Genomic DNA, 20,206 nt, shown 5'->3' with positions numbered 1-20,206 from the left:
AATGGCAATGTTAACGATGCCGTGTACGTATGAATTTTCCAAAGGTAATGGCACTGGTGTGGCAGAAGCGCTTGGAAATTGGGGCTTCTCTAATAAAGTGTGCAACAGCGGTCAAGAGCTGCGACGTTTAAAGTGTCTCTTTGCGGAAATGGATTCTTTGTGAGGATACGAGCACACACATTTTATTTTTTATCGCACCTACTACTGTTAAGATTGAGAAAAGAAATGAAGAAACAGACATTAATTATAATTTCAGACGTAGAAAAAGAAAATCAGCGATGTGCGTTAAATATGATCCCAGATACGATCCCGACGCGTGGTACGTTAAACCTAGCCCTAATGAATGTAAACCTGCGTGGACATTTCCTGCAAATAGGCCTTTTATTACTCATTCTTCGACTGTCACAATTATGAAGGTCTCTAATTTACATGAGCTTGGATCAGATTTAGAGTATATTATACCTGGTCACAGCTATATGCAACAAGGCGTACGTGTACATATATTTCTGAATGAATTTTTGTTAAACCAAACTAATAATTTTTTACGGTTTTAAGATATAATAACAAAAATATAATTTACATAATTATACCATATAAAATTTTGATTCAATCTAAAACATTATATACACCATATAATTCTATCGTACTTTCAGACGGATAAATGGTATCGTCGAGGTTCAAACTGCTGCTATCAACCGAGTTGTTTAACTCCACAATGTCCTGCACGATCTTGTTATAACTTGATTTGTTAATCTTTAAATTTATAAGATAATCATTTTTAATTGTATTTGTTGATAATACCAAATGTTTCTGATTTTTTTAAATATAAATTATATCTTCTTTATGATATATTACAAAGCAGTATAAAGTACATTTTTGTGCCGTAAATACAAAAAAAATAGATTGGTAATGAGAGGATCAAGATGTAGGGATACAAATAATGGTATAGTTATAATAAATTATTAGATGATTACATTCGAGAGCAGTGAGGTCGTTGAATTTATTTTTCGCTTAAACACGAACACAAGTGTCTCGAGCGTTGCGTGAGAACAATTACATTATCGTATGGTGGGGAGAGGGGCGAGTAATTTAACTGACTGTAAGATTTTTAACATCTTTTTTGCGCGTGACATACCGGTGAATAAAGAGTATCTCTAAGCTATACTAGAGCTAGCATTACAACAATATACACATTCGATTCGAATTCCTTAAGTAGAAACTGATCTACACAAACAGCAATTCGTAAAATCCTAAATAAGGAGCTCTGTGCTGCCTTTGCGATGGCTCTGCATATAAGAAAGCCTCCTCGAGATTCTTATGTACAAGAAAAAAATACAAATCTGAATTGATATGATGAGTCATGGTACAATATAAATATGAAAACTGTAAGAATTACAATTTACACGAGTTAATAACACATGTGTATTACGCGAGTTATTAAAAATATATTTACGATACCTTAAGCAAGTAATGTACATATCGTAATGTATAAATTAAGACTAGAATAGAATATTGGAGACTTTAATTCTACAGCCAATATAATAATCGAGTGTGACCGAGATACAACTTATAAGCTAATTATGCAGTAACATGCGGCACAATCACGGCTGAAAGCGTACTGGCAAGAAGAAGAGAGCACGTATTTTGCTGATGTTCCTTTTACACTTTTCTTTTCGATATATCCTTCCTTAAGTCGGACATAACACTATAATCGAGAAAATCTTGTATATTTTTTTTTTTAAATATTCTAATATTATAAATTGACAATTTACATTAGTAGATTATTTCTGAATGAAAAAATTCTCATGAATAACATCTAATAAAAATTAAATTCAGTTACCTTTGAGTATATAATCCGTTAGCAAGGTGGGTACTGTTGGACTATCCTCGCTAATGGCCTTTAGTACTATAAATATAATATTATATGTTATTGATATATATATATATATATATATATATATATATATATATATATATATATATAATACAATTAGATATACATAATGGTCAAGAATTAATGGCTATTTACTTTTAATAAGTACTTGCAAGGCTTGATTGTCTGGCGGACCACTGTCTGTATGATATGGAATAACGGTCGTCAAGTACTATAATAAAAAAAAATTAAATAAGAATTATATTACTTTATCGTTTCTTTAAATTACAATTAAATATTAAAGATTATTTTTTATTAAAAATTAAATTTTTTATAAAAGTATATATATATATATATAAATTCAGTGACTGGATACTATGTAAAATGTACTACGTAAATGCGCAACTCGATACGGCGGTGTAAGTTACCTTTGGCTCTTGCAAAGACCTATGTTGTGGCAAAGGACTAGTACCATTCTGCATTTGATTTCGCTTCTTTGTAACGTGATGCTGCCTACGTCGATTTTGCACAGCCAACAGTAAAGAAATGAACTGGTTTTTAAGTTCCTTCTCATATTCTAATTCATCCCTAAGTGCGAGCTCAGCGATCAGTGTTTCACTCAAGGCCGCAACCAAGGATTCCATTTCCCCGAAAAGCTCAGTCAGTTGACTGGAGGAGAGTTGTTTTAATTCTAAAAATATTGGACGCTTTATAACGCTAATTTTTATTTTTTTTTTAGAAAAATATTAAATTTGTTTTTTTAAAGATTTAAAAAAAAGAGCTTTGCAACACTTACTCTTCTCGTGAAGCGGTGATCCAAGTACTTCTCTACTTCTTTCCAAAGCTTCATCGCTATCTAACATGGAACCTTCGGAATCCGGCGATCTTTCCATTGACGGACTTTCCTACAAGATGCAAAATCATTAGTCACTACTAGACGAGAATACTTCAGTATGCAAAGAAAGAAAAATTACCTGCATTATGTCATCTATCTCGCGAAGAACCTCCTCGGCGGTCTTCAGCGGCTCCTCTGGACTGTGAGTATCAGTACTGCTGGATAAGATTAAAGCATGCATATCCAAATCTGTCGCAACCGCCTCGTCTTCACTACTTAAATCCTCTAGTTCCGGTCTACGGCGAACAAAAAAAACGGAAGCATTGAATTTACGAGTGCTAACGCTGCTCTAGATAAAGAAACAAAGTCAATTCACTGAACACGTAGGTTCGATAATTTAGTACACGAAAAGATGCATAGTCACTGCAAAATAAAATCTTTGATAAAAATAATTAAATCGCGTAAAGTCAAAATATATATGTCTACCTCTCCGTTGAAGCGGGTGCTTCGTTTAAATTCAACGCAGGCATGTGCATTTTTCTCGCGTAGGATTTGCTCCAATCAATTGGCAATATATTTCCAAAAGTTCCCGTAATAGTCCACCACATCCTGCAAGAAAAATCAGATATGTATATTAATAATGCTTAAAAGATTTCGCAGTGCCTGCTAAAGACTTATTCGATCTTAACAAACTCACTCTTTCTTACATCACTCAGATACTACGTATTAATGTAAACAGATGCAGTCTTCGCATGATTCATATCCTCTAATCTATAATACTATCCTCAGGAAATGTGTCATCGGATTTTTTTCGAATGATTCAATATCGTGTTAGAATCTTTATATTTTTTCTATTTTTAGTCAAAAAAATAAAACATTCTTTGAAATATTGTTAATTTTTTCTTGCAGCGGAAGAGTTAGTGAATGCATGCAAGAGAATCGTTTTGTGCTTTGTAATATTGTAATTGATTTGAGAGATATCGCATAATGCTCATTACTAATATTATTATACAGCAGCTTATTCACCGTATTTTAATTCTACTTTGATCTTTCTTCCATAATGCTTTAAATGTCTCGTATCCCGAAATATCTACGTACAATGGCGAGTGATGAAAGTAGTTGCTTATAGAGATGTCACAACAATTTCCACTCATCTAAAGGTTAATGAGAAAATGTATTTTTATCATAATTTTAGCACCAAGGACATGCGATTTATGAACACGTTTGTTACAAAAGCGTGACGTCTGATATACGATCAATAAACGTAGATGTTCCCACGAGAATGATATAATGCAGTAATAATATTAAGTCGCTGTTTATAATATGTTTCATCATTTAAAAACATATACTGGAGACATTCTCTGTGTATAATTTTCGAGAAAGACAGCCTCTCCCATTTTCTTTTTTTTTTCCTTCCCACGTAATCTACGTCTTTTAATATACCACTAGGTTTTATATTGTACACAATTTTAATATTTACTTAATTTTCAATGAGAATATCTCCATTTAAAGTATATACTTAGGACATCTTTTAGACACAGCGCTGTTGTGAGAGAGCAACAGACTGTCCGCAAATTCCCCGTTTTCTAGGACGCCAAACCGTGAATCATGAGAGGAGGCTGTGGGTGTTTCCTGCGTTACGTATGCGCTGAATAGATAAGACATTTAATCACGTGCAAACAAAACGTAAGTCAATGACGTTATAGCAGCAACGTGCCGTTTACTGAAGGGAAGCGATTCTTCACGCAGGAAATAAAGTGACTTCTCGCGGCGCGAATTTGCGTACAATATAATCGTGGGAGTCGACATAAAACGACGTCCAAACCTGCATGGTATAATGTTCTTACAAGCCAAAATATTTCTCTCTCGCTTTCTCTGTTTCTTAATTCTCTTTCTCTCTCTCTCTCTCTCTCTCTCTCTCATAAATATCCTTCCACGGTTGATGGATAATATGTGTTTCGAAAGTGATGGAACTTAGTTAGCCTTAAAAAAAATAGTCCAGTTTCACTAATTTCAAATATTCGAGTTTCATAAATTTTTCTTATAAGCTTTCGAGTATTAAATTAAATTAACTAATTCGCTAAAAGAATCGCGATTTCTAATTTTTTTATTAAGTTTTATATTATTCAACATTTTTAAAAATGCTAAATCAGTTAAATCTCTTTAATTTAAAATATATGAATTAAACATTTTCAAATTTTCTCCTATGAAAAGGTGTTAGACATACTTTAAATAGAAAATATGAATCTAAAAATTTAAATAGATAATATGACTATAAAATTTATATGTGTTAAAAAGATTAGATATCTTAATTTTTAAATATCTATTCTATTCAAAATTTCCGTACATATGTGTTTATGCCTGCCGAAATAAATAGAAATAAAAGAAAAAAATGATTGCAATGGATATCAGAGTGAAAGCCAACGCACATTGATCGGCCATTCGATGTCGTGGGTTAATAAATTGAGGTCAACTGAGTCCACTTGAGTTTCCGATTAATGTAAAGTGGCCTCATCTCCAGTGCACATATTATTCACATCAAACCGTCAGACATGTTTCATGAGACACGTATACTATAAGGTTTACATGACATTGAGTCAATTTATTTTTTAATTTCCGCACGCTCGTAAAAATCATAATAAATAGATATAAGAGTTGGAAAAGATAAAAAGAAATTTAATAACTGCACAAAAATTAATCATTAATTGTTAAAAAATAAAATTCCATACTTTTACACGAGCAATCCTTTTAATAAATTCTATTAAATCCGCTTGCTTTTTACAAGATCTGTGTATAAGAGAGAAATTTAAAGCAATATAAATTCCTTTTTAATTAAAATAAGATAATTTCTTCCATCTCTCTCTAGTGCTTTTATATCAATTCACCCCTGCAGAGCACCCTAGATAGTTGCCGCTATCCAAGGCGCATGCGCGCCGGTATTGACGTTCGCCCTCTGTTCGAAGGGTGGTGTATAGCTCGATATACGAACGAAGGAGCAAAACAGAGATTAAATTTTCATACCACGCGTTTTGTCAAAACATCGAAAAAAAATTATTTATTTTCGAATATCGTACATTAAAAGTGCCTTGCAAGAATCGTTTTACATCAGAAAATGGAAAGTTTAGCGAATAATTCAATTCCGGGAAAATGTATACATATATTACTTACGTCTCTCTGCGAATACTAGTCACGTAACAATAATTTGTGCTATATTATTTATACCAAACATAACATTACGTAACTAGGCACTAATACTTCCTCGTTTGATTATATTTTTTGAAGAAATCCTCGAAAATATAATTCGGATTAAACTAAAAAATCTGAATCTGAATATTAAACGCCTTTACTTTTAACATGCGAATATATCCGTGTAATTTCTAAAGAATGTAAGAGCGAAAAAAAGCGCGACACAAAAAAAAGTGCCACACACAGATCGAGGGAAAGGAATTGTCAATCGCCGTTCGATATCCGTTTCCGGTGCGACATGAGTATATCTGAACGTATATCGTGCTCGACCTCGCGCTAGAAAGCGCGAATGTGGAATCACGTGAATGAAAATGTAGAATTGCGTTTTAAACGCGTTGGATCGCGACGACGCGTATCGGACAAGCGCGATACGCAAACGTATCGCCGCGAAAATACAGAAGTGTTTCGCGAACGCGTAGACTCGCATCGCTACCACGGCTTTGTCGCGCGATCGGAAGGTCGATGACCTTATTAGTCACAGGAATAATAAAGAGAACGTGCCATTTGGATATTGCCATCCCCTCTCACCTCATCCGAGTGCCCTTTAATAATGCTGCATGTAAATTGGTATCGGTCGATGGCACATTTGAATCGGTCGTTCCAAAGAAGACATGAATCATAGAAAGCAGACTTCTCGAGAGAGAAAAAGAACTTGATAGTTGTTTATTTTTTATGTAGTATATGTAGGCTGTAGTTTATTTTAACTGTATGTCCTTTTTTATTTATCGCAATCCCCTCAAAAATTTCTTTATTTGTAAAAATTCTCATTTTAAAGTACCGTTCTGTTGCTTTGGTATACGTTTTAATGCGAAAACTGTAAATTTTTTTAATAATTGACGTACTTAAACTTTCAAAATATTTTTTCGAACAAGAAAATTATAAACTATTTCATTGATAAAAATTCAAATTCGACAAAAATTGCATAGAGAGATTCGCCTCTGAAAGAAAATCATTTTGCATCTGTTAAAGGGCGCATAAGAAATTAACGAACGACAATCGCGTTTGCAAAGAGATGATGAGGCGAATGATCCAATGTACATACAATAAATTTAACGGCTTTGTGCGTGGTTGCGCACAGACGAAGAGACAATTTTGCGCTTCGTTGAATTTCACCTGCTGCTGTTCAGTTATGCTCGTTAGGACGTGCAGCCTTGTCCTGTCGATGAACGTGTCGTGACTGTAATTTACACCCTATGACAAAAATATTTGCCTAATAGTTCGCCTGCCGAATAGCGTAAAGCTTGGACCACCCTCTGATAGTTAACAATCCGTAAAATTGTCTATAAGCTTTGGAAGCAATGTGTGCCAAAATAATCAAAATTCTTTCATTTCTCGATTTATTTACGGAGTTTTTTGTGCCGATGATTAAAAATTGAATTTTAGTAAATCAAATTTGTTTTGTTTATAGGAAAATATGTTTTGAAAGAGTAACCACTTATTTTGTTTTATTATTGTGTTATAAATTACATCACATCCTAAGAAAATCTTTAGACTAGGGTCTAGTTTAATACAATTCGAATCATGCTTACGTCAGCACGTTTGCGAGAGAGATATCCAGCAAGGTCGCCGCGAAAGATCTCGTCGTGCCTTGTTAGGAGATGTACAAGTTCATTACGTATACGTAGAGTAACCGATAAAGAATAGTTAGAAATTGAGAAGATCAATACGTTCAGAAAAATAAATATTTCTACGAAGATTCTTTTAGTTAAATATGCCTATAAATATAATCGTCTTTAATTTTTGTAATACTACCAAAGATTCTAATGTTTTGATTTATAAATGATCAATTCATTTTTTCTATTTTTCTCAAAATAAGTACTTGTACTACATTTCACTTATTCCTTTTTCGAAATGACATCGAAAAAAGATATAGCTGTCATCAATCAAACTCGATAATAAATTAATTCAAGGGAAGACTTTAACATATTGGTCCATTTAATTCAGATGCATTTAGTCCTCTTCTTTCTGTTTCTTTCTTTTTCTTACTATTGTAATATGAAACGGCGACGCTGCGGCTACTTCAAGAGAAAGCTGCAAAGCATGCCGTAAACATCGCGTAGAGAGTATTAATGGTGTCGACACACTTCTTCCATTGGAAAATCGATGACTGCCATCAAACAGATTCGCGAATAAAAGAAGAAAACTTTGTTTTTTTTTTTCATTTTTTTCTTTCTTTTCTTCGACACTAGTGACAAGTTCGAAACATTTCTATTCGACAAATGGCTAAAAATCAGTGAAAAATGTCGTATATACTATATATTATCGATTAGAAAGATATATCTAATTATTTACACATTATACCTTTGATTTTTCCAAATTACTTAATATCTCGATACTACAATAAAATTATGCAATAAAGCTTTATTTTGGAATTTAATTCAATTTTAACTCGACTATTATAAAGACAATTGAAAAGATTTTTGAATTTAACAAGTGGTATCACATTTCGCTCGCTAATATAGTGGTCAAACATCGAAATTCTACTACAATCAAATTGCACCATATTACATTCGCTGTAACATTGCATTAAATGGAGCAGTAGGTGAAACTGCTGACGCGCTTTTACAGAAAGAGAGAGGGAGAGAAGAGAGAGAGAGAGAGAGAGAGAGAGAGAGAGAGAGAGAGAGAGAGAGAGACGTCGCGTTTCTAGAATAATCAAGATACAAGATGGTTTGTGGACCACGTTATTCCGATATAATATGAATATGCTTGCTCCCTGTTACTGCGCCTTACGTGTTACGCGTATTACGAGCGCAACGATAAAACGGTAATGCGATAAGTGATTATTTCCGCGATGGTGAAATAACCACTTTCGGACGAGCTGTCGGATGAGTGAGAGAGTCTATCGAGTACGCAAAACGTAAACGTCAACGTTAATATACACGCGCGTACGTTACATTACAGGCAATTTTCAAACGTGCATGCTCTCGCCGTCGATACGTCGTGATTTATTTCCCGTTGATTTGCGGGAAAACCGGTATACTGCAATATAACTCGGGTTCTTTTTAGTTACGCGAGGCGAAAACCATATTACGACTTGCGACTTCGCGACCACCTACGAGCAGGGTTAATTAGGGTTAATGACTAAGGTAATTGCGGCAATGGGGTAAGCACGCGACACTGGAGTAGTTTTTAGCGATATAAAGAAAAGTTCTAACAATCGGGAATATGAATTTTTACATAATTTACATAATAATTTATTTGATCTTAAAAGAGATATCTTTCAAGATAGAGCGAGCTCTTAAAATCTCATATTAGGTCACTTACTGGCATTCGTTCATGATCTCCTCTTGCGTTCGCACCTGCACCGGCGCTAGCGATTCCACGTCGGTGCCATAATCGCGGAAACAAGATGTGATCTTCTCGTCGAAGGTGTTGACGAGATCCTCGAGACTACCGCTGAACGGGCTGAATGTTCCTTCCTGGAGGATATCGGTGCCATTTTCATGTGTCGTCGGTGGTTCGTTCGCGTTGCAATTTTCTCCAAAACTCGCGTCCAGACTGGCGTCCAACAATTGTTCTACAGAATTAAGGACAATGAACAGATGTATAAGTAATTATTTATCACACGAAAAAAATATACAAGGTCTAATCTCGAAGATTTAATATATTATTATAACATTGTGCATAAATTTGCGTCAATTCATTTATTTATAAATAAAGTAAATATAAAAATATTAAATAGAGTAGTTTATATTCGAGATTAATAAAACATTTAATTAACGCTTTAATTACATAACATTATTGTTCTTAATAATCATTAACTTAAACATTTAATTAATTAATTAATTAATTAATTTGTATCCTTATATAAAAAGTATGTGTAACGTAACTTTATTCGAATTTCTTTTAAAATATACATATATTTAATGTTAACGATTTTTAAAAAGTTAACATTATTATCGATTACATTATCATAGTTAGGTATCGTCTGATTGCTTTATTTAACTATACATCAATGTATCTCTCGATTCTGTTTTCATTAAAGTAAACTCTGATCTAAATTTAGCTTTGGCGTATTATATTATAACAATAATATTGCACACACAAAGATGAGCCTGAGTTCGTGACGAGTGCAGACTGGCGTCGCGATATCGAACGTTATCGGACGTGACACCGCTCGTCGTCGCTCCGATAAAAGTATCGCTCAACCCTCGACCTCACATACAACCCTCTTTTTGCGTATTCCGATTCTACGACGCATATAACACAGAATAAAAAGTTTAAGAAATCTATGATCTCTATTCTACATATTCATTGCAAAAATATTTTATTGTGCGCATAGAAAAAGTAAAAAAGTAAAAAAAGAAAAAAATGTTTCGTTACTAATCCTGATTATAAGATAAATAAAGTTTAATTTTTAGATTTATAAAAAAATTTTTGATTCTTAATTCTTGTTTTTGAAGGCAGCATTTAAGAGAAAAGTGTTTTTTTTATTATTATGATCTAGGAAGAAGCGTAGATATAATCAATTGTATCGCGAAAATTAATGCGGTCTAGTATTAGTAAAATTGGCTCACGTTGACACGAAGATTCGAGGGACAGCTGTAAGTATACTCGCGAATAAACACAACAGTTCGGATGGACTCGAAGGAATCCTTCCGCGATGTTATCCGGCGACAATTTCTCGACCACGCCAATGTGACCGAACGACGAAAATAAATTCGAATAAGTAAGGGTCTCCGCGGCCGGTCTAACTTAAGTAAATCTAGCTTTTTCCATCTCTCTGTCGTTTATCCTGCTTCCTCTACGCAGGTAGAAAATTTCGAACGCAATCCAGTTACAACGACCAGTCCCAAAATTCTTCCGAGTCGTGTCGATTCTCCCGTGAAACTGTGAGATTTGTAACATAGCGTAAGTAATGACTGCTTTGAAAATTGACTACAGAATCTGTCATAAAATTAAAATCGTGAAAAGAATTATATCACTGCCTTGATAATAATATTTCGAACTGATTCCGGTCAAAATAAAAAAGTTATTTTAAATATTTAATAACTGAAATTCTTGTATGGGAAAGCTTAAAATTTTTTAAGAAAAAAATTCAACATTCTGTCAATATAGCAATTTTAAAAAAGTGTGTGACGTGCTAACTTCGTTATAGACATTTTAAAGTGTGACGCCGTTATTTTACGCCCATTATTGTGGATATAACAAATTGGAGCAGCGTCATGGTCGTGGCGTATCTCCCTACTTTGGTTGTCGCTAAATTCGAGAAAGTTTTCTCGCATAAACGGATTTAACAAAGTTAACACACAACTGACAAACATCGTTGTGCAGAGTAACAGCTCCCATCCCCACGTCAGACAACACTAGGAGAGAAGGGGGGAGGAAGAAGAATAACAAGGCGGTTGTTTCGCACCTGTCAGAAGGTTCATGTTCTTCAGACTGGCGGTGTCCTCCTCCTCGAAACGCGCGAGGGGTGCCTCGAACTTCAACTCGGCGATCTTACCTGCCATGTCCCTCATTATTGAACGTGAGGGAATACCGGGGCGCGACCGGAGAATTCGGCGTCGCGACCGAATGCGTATAGTCTCACGATTCTTTTTTTTTCCCTGGTTTTTTTCTTTTTTTCTTTTATGGCGGTCGCCTTAACCGACGAGCTCTCGCGATTCGAAATGACAACGGTAATGATAACGCGACCGAGACATGAAGACGACGCAACGCACAAACACACGCGCTCGTAACGCGCGCGATAACCTTCCTTCGTAGGTCTCGAACCAACTGAAATCGACTAACGTGGAGGGGGAGTCTCTTCGCTACGCTTACGGTGGTGGTCGTGGTGGTGGTGGTGGTGGGGGTTGATGGTGGTGCTGGTGGAAGATGATCGCTGGTCGTCATGGCGACCGCTGGTGAGCGTGCTGATGTCACGAATCATCTCTCTCTCACCCAGGACCGTCTCCATCCTCGGGTCCCAAACATCTCTTGTATCTGTTCAGCCAGTCGAATCCAAGTGTTAATTAGATCTTACTTCTCACCATGGTTCAAAGATCTCACATGGTCTCGATTCAGTGCCGTGTCATATTCAGCAAAATTTTATTCGTTTAACGAAAAATAGAACGGATCGATGCAACTGCAATTTTATAATTTTAAACCTCTCTTGCATAATAAAGATTTTACTTAAAAAGAATTAAACTCCTTATTCTTAGCCTGCAAAGCGCTAAAAGAATAATTTATTCTTAATTCAATTCAGTTTCACCAATTAAGATGAATTTTAAGGTAACTGTTTAGATTTTGTAATAAGAATAGGATAAGGGAAATTTTTAAAAATTTGTGCAGCACAACATTTATTTTTAAAGGAATATTTTTTTTCTAGGCTTCTAAGCCTAGGTCATTTCTAAAAGTTCACAAATATTCTTTCATGCAATTCTGAGAGGGGAAAACCTATTTTATTTTATGTATATAAATTGCAACTTTTATATTAAGTAAATATATTGTTTTGTTAGGTTAAAACTCGGTCGGTACTTCGGTATCCCTTTAAATACAAATTTAATTTTTACGAATTGATCAAAAACTTTCTTAAGATTGCATCATTGGTATGTTGATGCAACCGGGTTTTAATTGTACATACGGCATTGCGACATGCTTCGTCACTTGTGCTGGATAAGATACAATCTCGCGAAGAGAGAGGCAAAAGAGAGGCTGCGAAATGTTGATGTTGAATGTTAAAAATTATCCATGTTGGTGCAAAAAATTGCAGTCAAGAACATTATTATAAAATCAATATTTGGAAAATTAAACTACGACTAATTTATTATCTTTTGCTTTCCTGTATTTCGCCTACCTCTTGCTTACGTCTCTCTAACGGGATTTACTCAACGGATAACAACTTCAATTGTACACCCTGTAGATATATCATCAACAATTATAATCAACAGTTGGTATTTGGTAGCAAATTTTATATATTTCCATATATCGATATACAAATGTAAAGAAATAATTATCCGGTCTAAAATACATATGATGTATGAAGATGAATTTTATTTATGCTTACTAGTCTTTTTTAATTCGAATAAATTTGATATTACAACTATATATTGAAACTATAAATAATCTTTTTTTTAACAAAAATAATGACAAAATACATAATTTTTGACGATCTAGTGAAAGAAAAAAACTATAACAAAAGTAAATAATTTTTAGAAAATGTGATAAAAAAGCCTAACAATAAGTTTCAATCATCAATCACGAAAAATACAATTCAATCTTATAATTAAAGATGAAAGTATTGGCTCACTTTGCAACGTAAAAAATAAGGATATTCCAATGAGCGGTTCTAGTAAATTTCCACTTATCGAGGTGAGCTAATAAATATTAATGCCAACATTAATCTAACACTGCAAAAAAGTACCCCATTATAAATTGCATAAGGAAGCAAAATGATTTGCGCATTGACAGAATTCGAAAGAATAACGTGTAATCTGATTTTTATCCTTGACAAAACGATGATCATATGTAGATAATCATATGTCGCGGAAAGGAGGAAAAAAACGTTATTTACCAGGAATTTACGGAATTAATGATTTTGTTGTATCTCTTTTGCATCGCTGGTGTAGCATATGCTATTATAGTCTACCGCGTAAAGTCTTTCGAATATAATAATATATTTATATTTTTGTTACTTTTATTTATTTATTAAATTATTTCAGCTATATTCTGTGTTAATTGTTTTATTAATTTTAAATATTTTTTTATTTATTTTATTAAAAATTATTTATTTTCTATAATTATTTGCAATTATTTATTCGAATAACGTCTGGTATTGCAGTTCTCTCCATGAATCGTCCTAATCGCGCGTCACGGATCTCGCGATAATCGTCACAATCTATTACTTGCTATCTCTTTTATCATTGGTATTGAAAAACAATTTCGATATCACACACGTGAAATACCATTTCGAAACGAGCGTATGTATGTATTGTGGGCGGATTATTTGTAACTCGCAGAAAGAAAAACGCGGGGGATTGTAGTCAGCCTTGGCATCGCATCTCTCGTAACGTAAATCGCTTTGTCAACACCGGTCGTTTTAATGATAAAAACTATATACTTTATATAGGAAACACCTGACATTGTCGAGACAATCGATTCCGCAATGTGATCTTTCCCTCTTGCACAAATGGCATTATCAAATGTATAAGTAATTCTATTTTTTAATTCTAAAACAATAATGCTTACACATAGTACATTGTAATATTTTCGAATCTTTTTCAGATTTGTCTCTTTCTCTTTATACTCTCAATCTATACTAATAAGATCTTTATATAAATAAGATAATATATTTCAATTATTTATAAAAGCAATAAACAATATCTTAATTTTATTCGTAAACGTTTTTTTTCACATTTGTAACTTGTATCTATGAATAATATAATAATTAATTCTAACTAATCATAAGTAATTACATAATAATTATTTATAAACATTCTAAATTATAAAAAACAATTCTAATTTATAAATATTCTTTTTACTTTTTCTACAAATGTGCCACACCTTGCCATAAATCTTCCAAGTTAAAAAATGCTGATATTAAATAAATAATTGGCTATATATATTTATTACTGTTTATCTATGGTTATCATAAACATAAACATAAAAAGAAAGACAGTAGAGAGCAAAATATATAACGTATAAACGGAGTTAGGTGGCAATTGAGAATAATTAGAACCGATTTTATGTTTTTGAAATCATACTAATTCACAACACATGCGTAGATTTCGTTTATTGTTAATATACTAATTTTATCACTACATAAAATATTCTATTATAAGTACAGTTCTAATTATTTTCAATTTACACTTAACTCCGTTTATACATTATATATTTTGCTCTCTACTGCCTTTATTGTTTTTTAATTTAATTTTATTTACACAAAGAGCCTTGATACTAGTTATTCATAAAAAGAAAGAAAAATTAGATAAATAAAAATGTATAAACATGCAATAATTGTAAAAAAAAAAAAACTAGAAGGCAAACGAGTTATTATGTTGTAATGCATTCACTATTGAATATGATCATTTATTAATGTTAAGGTAATTTTGGTATCTATATACAAAGTAATTAATTATAAGTACTATAATTATTTCACACGTATTTCGCTCACCTATATACGTATTTATAACTTCAATATTAATTAACTATAACCTGATCTCTAACTTGAACATATGCGCTAGATTATGCAATATATTTGCATATAATTATCCACATTTATGTTATATACGCACGTATATATATATATATATATATCATATCTTATTAAGTTATTACTTAAAATATATAATCTCATTTTTAATAAGATTATATATGTGAAAAAAATAATGAAAATGACTTAAAGATGCGCGTACGCGTAGTCTGAACGGAAAAACCAAACAAAGTACATACAAGTCAACGTAAAATATATCGTAACAATTCAGCGTTCTTATCCTGTTAAAACAAAAAATAAAAAATTATCAATTTAATGGCTAGTAAGAACAAATCGCTGTTCTTTGAGCGCAAGAATTTATTTAGGATATAAAATACAAATTACATAAGTACGAACGTTTCGGTCTACTTTAAGACCTTCCTCATACAGATAAATAGTTTAAATTTGCAAACGGATACAGAATGCCTTAATTCCACGTACATAAACATGATTGACACTCTATCTAGAATATAAACATCTCAAATGTCAAAAGTGGCCCGTTTATTCTATGTTCCATGTCATGAATCTTTCTTCTCCCCTTGGCTTATCAACCAATAGAGGAACTCAACAACATCAATGTCAGCTTTAATTAAATCATGTTTTTTTGAAAGTGATGCTACTTTCACCGCGGTATCGTAATGACAAATTATATTTGACTTAGAATTTGACTTATGTTTATGCGATTTCCGAATCCGATACGTACTATTAATGAAAAACATAGATTTAAGTAAACAAATTGTTTCCGTTTTTTTACCAATGTAATTAGCGCTGAGGAAGGTCTTAAAGCAGACCGAAACGTTCGCACTTATGTAATTTGTCTTTTATATCCTAAATAAATTCTTGCGTTCCAAGAACAGCGATTTGTTCTTATTAGCCATTAAAATTGATAATTTTTAATTTTTAATTATAAGAGCTTATTTTGATATCTTATAAAAAAATCAGATAGTTCACGTTTAATCAAGCGTTAAGATAATAAAACAATCAATGATTCAATCTCGAAGCAATGTAGCACTGTTCTGCCGCAATCTTGAGTCCCTGTCCGTTAATTATGCAAAATGATCGCAAATATAATATTGGATATACGCTCAACTGCCCATTCTGTCGCCATAATAATTCTTTCATTATTATTGAGGGAATTTTCTGACTAATTATGTACATGTAATTTAAGAAATCTGACATACACTTAAAGATTTTTTATTTTATTCTGGAATAGTCTATATAATTTAATTAAAGAAGACTCTTAGAGTTAACTTAAAGAAAAGACTCTTTAGAAGAAACTTAAGGAAACATTAAGCGTTAAAAAGTGTTAGGACACTTAAAAGAATCAGTCAATATTATTCGATGCTCGTAAAAAGATATTCTCGACTAAATTATTTCATTTATCATATATCGATAGAAATAAATACGCCAGTTTCTACAAAAAACCAGAAATAGCAATCTAACGGTAAATCGAAAGACATTCTAGCAAGTCGCAGAGCAAGGATAATGAATAAATAAATAATAGTAATCTAATGATATTTAACAACGAGTGACGACTGTCTTTTACCGTGTAGAAATTGACGGATCGTTATTATTTTAAATACAATATATCCTGTTTGATATCTCGATGAGAAGTAAATCGCGTTAATATAAAGTCAACACGTGCCTTTTAATCCCATTAGGTTAAATGGCTCTTTAATCGCGACATAAAATATTACTAATATAACAAGATATCGCGATGAGATATTATCCTGTTTAAGTCGTACGCGTGTTTGAAAGGAAGTTGATAATCTGTCATATCTGTCATAAAAAAAGACGAATCAGAAAACATTGATAATCCAGCGACATGCCTGCTAGCAGATAAATAAGCGAATAGATTTCACTTTGATTAGAAAATTTTACAGTCTGGTTATATTACGTTAAACGATATCATGCGTTTGTCAATACACATGACAGCAGATCTCCGTATACGAAGGGATTCTAAAGTACATCAGTGCAAGGGGAACCCATTCACTCTGATCGCCACAGATCTCACTTCCTAATCAAATTTAATCGAGAAATAAACGAGGGGGAGTCTCACACGATATATTATATGTCGCCGGATAGCAATCCTCCGATCATCCTTGCCGCACTGTTAGTGCGTAGTTGCCAGTATACATTAAAGGAGACAGGGTGCCGTGCGTATCTCTCGACGATAAATGTCTACTCATCAGGACAAGGTATGTAGTACAAGCGTAATACTTGAGCTTTTTATAGAGAACGCGAAAAATTGCAATTTATTTCCAGAATTGCGTCACACGTACTTTCCCCTCTTCGATATTCTTTATATATATAATGACGTGTAATTAAAAATCGTTAAATCGACAATTTAAAAGAAAGTACCATAAGTAAGATATTATTATCGTGAATGTATATTTGCGATCACGACAAAAATCTCTCAATATATCTTTCGCCAAAAAGCAGCGAGTGAACAGATTAATAAAAAGTTTGCTAAAGCTAGTTCCATATTGTATGATATACTGTTTTTACTTTTACAAAAAAATGTGCACGATCACATTATCTCTTTGTTTGAATTCTTTTAAACTATATATATATATTTAAATATGAATGTGACCAAATTTCTTATCCTAACTCAAGCAATTATAATAAAATATTAGAATTTGTCGGATATCTGAGATTAAAATTAGATATCTGTGAAGCTACTCACATAATCTAAATACATATCTATACATGTAACATTAATATAATAATAAAATAATTAAATGCGTATTTTAATATAAAAAAATTAATAATTAAAAATAATTATTCTATTATATTTTTGCAATGATCAAACATTCTACATAACGATCTTAATATTATAAATATTTTTCTAATGCTACGTAGCAGCTATTTTAAAGTTGCAAGGAACGCGTTGTGTATAATGCGATCATGCTAATAATAACTTCTGCTGAATAGCTATGTTTAAACGCCAAAACAGAAAAGTCAAGCTGAGAATGCGTAATTTGAATATATTTTAAAAATAATTGTCCGAAATTATTTCATATTAAAATTATTTTATAAGAACAATGATAAAATATAAAAAATAAAAATCTTTTAATTTACTTCTCTTAATTTATTGTTACACAAACTATCCGTAGATATGATAAACATTATGATTAAACAAATCTCGACAGTGGTGCGAATATTGTTGCTAAACTGTCGATTCAAATTATTCAATCAAAATCAATTCCTGATTTAATTAACGATCAATTGAACAAACACGTACCACGAGATACAGATAATCGCGATATTATCAATATGATACAAAAGATAGCTTATATACACCGCGCTGCCTGTTATCTATAAATTCTATTAACCAATTTAAAATCAATCTCTTTTCAATAAAAACGAAATCGTCAAAAAATGAAACTTGATAGAGGTCAGTAAATAATAGAACTAAATTTGAATGTAAGATCTCATAGTTAAGTTCATGTACATGTTTATCAATCAATTCTTTGAAGCTTGATTACTTACAATAGGGAGTTTGCATTAAAAAAAATACATTTTTTTATATATGTAATTTAAATATATATTATTATAAATTTATTTATAAGAAAATTTTAAATTTTAATCAATAGAAAGGTATTAAAAACGTAAATTAAAATTTAATCAAATTTAAATTGTGAGAAAACGATTTTGATTGGTTGGAGTGCGTGACGTTACAGTGCAATAGATTCAAACGTTTGTTTTCTGTATTCTATATTGCGATATTCGGTCATTCTTGATCTCGAGGTACAAAGAAAAACAATTTATTGGGTGTTTTAATTGTTGTACTTTTACATAGAGGTACAACACAGGTTTTCTACGTGTTACCTTTGCCCATTTTCACAATAACTGGATATTTTAATAAATAAAAATAGTGTATTGTCACTGTATATATTGATTAGGTTTGAGAAGACGCTATTTCACGGTATTTAGCGCTATTAGCGTCTCCCCGAATGCAAATATTGCACTGTGACGTCACGTCGCGTTCGGGAGGACTCGGTCGTTTCCGGATCGTACAATTTCAAATAATGTAATTTTTATTATTGAGTTTCTCGCTTAATTTGCATTAAAAAATTACGAAAAAAATAATTACATTTAAAACTATATATAAATTATAAAATGCAATTGTTTTTCAAAATCATGCAAACTCCCTATTAGATAATTTTTAAAATTAAGTAGTTTTCCCAAAAAGCATTTTACACCATATTTTTGAGAGATAAAAATTCAAACTCATCAAAAAACTTTTAGTTAGAGTGTCTCATTGAATCCGAAACATTCTGTCATATCGCAGTAGCTTTCGATGCAATTAATCAAATAGACTATTAATACAAACATGATAACGCGCTTATCTAGGCGTCCGATATCTCTACCTTGTGCACATCGTCAAGCGAAGTATATGTATTGTATTATGATAAATAGAAAACCCGCACGCACAGTGCATTGCGTCAGTTGCGTGCGAGTCGCGATTTTAGCTACCGTTTGTAACGGGTCTCGACGTTTTTGGGCGACTCATGAAATTCGCGATTACTTATATATCTCCCTAATATATCCCGAACGAGCAAAATGGCAATATCCGGCATCTGTGCACAATAATGTGCGAATAAAACGGATTAGATAGAATAGAGCAACAGAAGTAGAACGAGACATTTCGCCGGTGCAATCAAGTGTGTACTTTACTCTGTTCTGACGTGCACACGTGTGTGCAGATCTCGTGTTATACGCGATGAATGCATTATTTGCATCCGCTAATCGTTAAGCTTGCTCTGACAAATTTTCACATCAAGCGATCATGATTACAATCACACTTGAATGTTAATGAGTGCAGACATTAGTGCTATTAATATTTACAAATTTTAATAAGATCCTGTTCAATACATTTAACTGTATATTGTTATAAAATACAAATTGTATATTGAAATCAGAGTCAGTCAAAATTATGTTTCACATTTTTTTTAAAACTAAACATTCTGTTTTTTATTATTTAAAATATGTTTTTAATATTCTAGATTTTTTGAACAGCGTTAAAAAGAATCATGTTTAAAATAAAAAAAACTTTTGAATATATATTTATTTA

At 32.4% G+C, this 20,206-nt stretch overlaps 4 protein-coding genes across 4 annotated transcripts in view; 2 read left to right on the top strand and 2 right to left on the bottom strand.

Annotated features, from left to right (window-relative positions):
* The first annotated feature begins 1 nt into the window (after position 1).
* Positions 2 to 752, top strand: LOC140675102 (uncharacterized). The gene is made up of 3 exons (XM_072909171.1): positions 2 to 159; positions 257 to 488; positions 654 to 752. Exons 1-3 carry the CDS (start codon positions 2 to 4, stop codon positions 750 to 752), a joined length of 489 nt encoding a protein of 162 aa, XP_072765272.1.
* Positions 753 to 975: 223 nt separating this feature from the next.
* Unc-76 (fasciculation and elongation protein Unc-76) lies at positions 976 to 11,678 on the bottom strand. The gene is made up of 9 exons (XM_072909158.1): positions 11,314 to 11,678; positions 9,222 to 9,474; positions 3,195 to 3,317; positions 2,848 to 3,004; positions 2,670 to 2,778; positions 2,302 to 2,564; positions 2,030 to 2,105; positions 1,841 to 1,906; positions 976 to 1,705 (listed from the first exon to the last, which is right to left on the bottom strand). Exons 1-9 carry the CDS (start codon positions 11,417 to 11,419, stop codon positions 1,689 to 1,691), a joined length of 1,170 nt encoding a protein of 389 aa, XP_072765259.1. The 5' UTR covers positions 11,420 to 11,678; the 3' UTR covers positions 976 to 1,688.
* A 48-nt stretch (positions 11,679 to 11,726) lies between these two features.
* LOC140675100 (dnaJ-like protein 60) overlaps positions 11,727 to 20,206 on the bottom strand; it is a 21,973-nt gene continuing 13,493 nt past the window's right edge. Inside the window, exon 5 of the mRNA XM_072909169.1 lies at positions 11,727 to 11,882. Within this exon, the coding sequence (XP_072765270.1) occupies positions 11,837 to 11,882 (46 nt within the window). The 3' untranslated portion in view covers positions 11,727 to 11,836. The remainder of the gene's footprint in view (positions 11,883 to 20,206) is intronic.
* LOC140675098 (arylalkylamine N-acetyltransferase 1) overlaps positions 17,292 to 20,206 on the top strand; it is a 12,886-nt gene continuing 9,971 nt past the window's right edge. The window contains exon 1 of the mRNA XM_072909166.1: positions 17,292 to 17,327. Coding sequence (XP_072765267.1) covers positions 17,307 to 17,327 — 21 coding nt within the window. The 5' untranslated portion in view covers positions 17,292 to 17,306. The remainder of the gene's footprint in view (positions 17,328 to 20,206) is intronic.

The sequence above is a fragment of the Anoplolepis gracilipes genome, chromosome 17 (assembly GCF_047496725.1).
Source record: "Anoplolepis gracilipes chromosome 17, ASM4749672v1, whole genome shotgun sequence".
Classification (NCBI taxonomy): domain Eukaryota; kingdom Metazoa; phylum Arthropoda; class Insecta; order Hymenoptera; family Formicidae; genus Anoplolepis; species Anoplolepis gracilipes.
This window is presented reverse-complemented; position numbering and strand designations above follow the sequence as displayed.